Raw genomic sequence first — 3425 nt, 5'->3', positions numbered from 1 at the left:
AATAACTGATAAAGAGGTAGGTGTTGCAGGTCAGAGGACAAAAGTGACAAGTTGGACTTCACTTGACCTTGGTACAGGACAGGGAGCCAAGGATAGCATCACCGTCCCTTATCATCAGCACCCCCCAATTCAGGCCTGCACACGCACTCTAACCCTCCCACCCAGTCTGCAGCTGCCCCCATGGACCCGTAACTCCTATGGGATTCCTCACTGCCTTGAGGAACTGCTTCATCCTACCTCTGCCACGCTGATCTGCTCCTCTTCCCTTTCCTTTCTGCGGCGTCAGGCAGGAAAAGCCCACAGGCTGAGCGCGGAGGAGAGAGAGCAGCTGCTGCCAAACCTGAGAGCCGTGGGGTGGAACGAGGTGGAAGGCAGAGACGCCATCTTCAAAGAGTTCCACTTCAAGGACTTCAACCGGGTACGAGCATCAGCGGTACAGAGTTTTACAACACGGGAGACCTGGTTTGCAGAGCAGGGAGTCCCATCTGCAAGGCTCAGCCAAAGAAACCCCTCCATGTTTCTCCTGAAATGTAATGGCTGAGCAAGATGATCTGCCCAAGACACCAAAGTGCTCAACCGAGCACATGGTTTGTCTGGGAAAAGCTCCCCCAGAAGAGGAAAACCCATAGAAAATCCCAACAGATACAGAACATCCCAGGCCTTGTATTTAGTTGGGTCACCTAGAAACCTGTGTAAAATAATAGCCATGGTGTGAAAAACAATATATCGCAGGGTGAGTGGTTCAGAGCTAACTTTTCATCTTACTCCACTGGGCAGGCCTTTGGCTTCATGACCAGAGTGGCTCTCCAGGCAGAAAAACTGGATCACCACCCCGAATGGTTCAACGTGTACAATAAGGTAAGAAAGAGGGATGGGTAGGGGCAACCAGAACCCTTTGGGGAACGCATCCCTTCCATGAGGCATAAAACAGCAGTGGCAAGAGCTGTTCAGATCAGTGGGACCTCTTTCCTCAGATGCTCCTCCATCGGCGTATCACAGCCAGCCTACAGCTATCACCTACAAATCCTTTCCTCTCCCTTTTTTTAACCTGTCCAGCTGAGCAGTAGCTGCCCGTAGGCTGGCACCAGGGTTGCTTTTATAAATCAGTATCAGAGATAGCAGCAAGGGGAAGAGCTTCTGGAGAAAGAGCTGAAAAGCAGACACAGCTGGCTGCTGTGACCAAGGCAGCAGTGGTGGCGACAGCTCACAGCCAGGACAAGCTGGGAAGGGGAAAACCGGGCAAAATGCCAGACCGCCCTTCCCACCCCAAGAAATTTTGCAAACAAGTCCAGAGAAAGTAATAGTGCTACCTGCCTCATCAGATGCAAACCATCAGCGGCACTGGGGGGAACTGTTCCTGCTCTTTCTGCCAGCAACACTTGGTCAGTCTGTCTGTCTGGTTTAGGTTCACATCACCTTGAGCACCCACGAGTGCGGAGGCTTATCGGAGCGCGACATCAACTTGGCCAGCTTCATCGAGCAGGTTGCAGCTTCTCTCTCCTGACTAGAGAGACACACATGAAGCCACAAATCAGCTCTGCCGCTGCCACAACCCGCATCTCACCTGCACAGCCGAACCTAGAGCCTTCTCCCACATCCAAGCTAGTTCCTGGATCCAGACTGCCTAACGCCATGCCAACCCCCCTCTGCTGCAGCTCAGATGGATGGAGGCGCATCTTGGGCACCGTGCGTATATCCAGCTCTGATCTTGCCACTTCCATTCTTAAACCCTTCGTTAGCTGCACACTACCCAGCCCGCAAACTGCTGAGCCTCTGGGGCTTTTGGCAGAGGTGCCCTTTTACCAGAAGTCCTGTTACACACAATTGCACCAGTAAATCTTTCCAGAGCCTGACCCCATCCAGCCACTGTATTATTGCTTCTTACCTACTGGAATATGTTTTCTACCTAAAAGGTGGTGTACGTGACCCCTTTGGTTTTTCCATACCGTATCAGCAACTGTGATGTGCAATTGGGTTATTTCTGTACCCTCTTTCCAGCAGTATTATAAGCAGACGTGATCTCACCCCTGTTGTAACCGACCTTTAGTAGGATACCAACTGAAAATGTTTACAATAAAGGTCTTCGTTAACCTGATGTCAGTTTGGAAGGAGGCCTCACTGTCAAAATTACACCAACAGTTTTTTTTCCCCCCCAAGGCAGGTACTGGTCTGACTGCTCTCAAGAAGGTGCTTCTGCCATGGAAAAGCTTCTTGACTAAGCAATGCGGCGAAATGGCCCGTGCCTTCACAGGCCTGCACCTCAAAGCAAACGGGGTCTGAAAGAGAATGAGATTATCAAAGCCAGAGCAGATCAGATAAAAACCAGCTTGTGTTAAAGTCATAGCCAAGGCACAAACACAGGGAAGGCACAATCAAAAGGCACGAACACAGCGCAGCAACGGGCCAGGGGCTGCATACGGTGTAATACCTCCCAAAAGAGGTTGTAGGTGGCTTTGGTGGTGTAAGATCTTCACTCCAGTAATACCGGGATCTCTGCCTTCAGTGAGACTGCAGCCAAATTGCTGCATTTTCACTATAACGGGAACAATTTGCTATGAAACCAACAATAGCTGCTTTCAGCAAAACAGTCTGGGAGAAACACTATAAACATCCAATTCAGGTCTTTTTTGTTTGGTTGGTTTTTAACCCTTTAAAGTTCTATAAAGTATTAAAAGAAAATCCATAGCTCTTAAATGACAATTTTCAGCATCCTTCAACATCACACGCAAGATGTAGCTATGGACACCACCTTTATCTCGACAGGATGAAAGAACAGTCCTTGGGCAGAGTTAGTAAGACTCATAAACCATTCTTCCTGCCACAGACCAGGCTGTGCATGAGCAAAGCCCAGGAGTGAAAGGTCCCCATTCATTCAAAGGAGCATTGAAACAGAAAAATAAAGAGTTCAATGAGCGTAGATAGCTAAATGCACCATTTTAATACAAACTAGGCCCATTTGCACCATCTCTTCAGCTATTTCAGCCTACAGCTTTACAGTGGCAAATTACAGCAATGCAGAATACCGCCATCAGATGAGCCCGTCCCATTTGTTCATGAAAAAGTCAATGTGTATTTATTGGGCAAGATATTATTGTGTCGTATGCAACCCTTCCACTCCCCCTCCCCCAAGTCATCAGAAAAGTGCAGATGAAATCCATGGCATGAAGACACACAACTCTTCTTGGTCCATCCCATTGGATATTCTTCAGTCTAGTACCTAAGAGCACGCAAATCCCTTGGGAGTGCTTTGTACAAGCAACAAATATAGTGTCTCGCTTGGAAAACCTGGTAGTAGGAAATCTCACAGGAATTAATAGTTGAAGATCCCTCCAGGTCTAAAGTACCATCCAGTTTCAGATCATAATCCAGTCCATAGTATTCTTCCTTTTTGTGTTTTAAATAATTATACAGCCTGTTAATCGCAC

General features: G+C 48.2%; 1 protein-coding gene across 1 annotated transcript; it reads left to right on the top strand.

Moving 5' to 3' along the window:
* Positions 1-286: 286 nt before the first annotated feature.
* On the top strand, positions 287-1504 carry PCBD1 (pterin-4 alpha-carbinolamine dehydratase/dimerization cofactor of hepatocyte nuclear factor 1 alpha; the record flags this gene model as incomplete). Its single annotated transcript, XM_009890941.1, has 3 exons — positions 287-418; positions 778-858; positions 1406-1504. Coding segments are annotated over 3 exons (312 nt in total), but the record flags the coding sequence as incomplete, so codon positions are not given.
* Positions 1505-3425: the final 1921 nt, after the last annotated feature.

This window comes from Charadrius vociferus, unplaced genomic scaffold, assembly GCF_000708025.1.
Source record: "Charadrius vociferus isolate BGI_N301 unplaced genomic scaffold, ASM70802v2 scaffold1528, whole genome shotgun sequence".
NCBI lineage: Eukaryota > Metazoa > Chordata > Aves > Charadriiformes > Charadriidae > Charadrius > Charadrius vociferus.
Note: the sequence above shows the minus strand (reverse complement) of the source record. Positions and strands in the feature narration are given on the sequence as shown.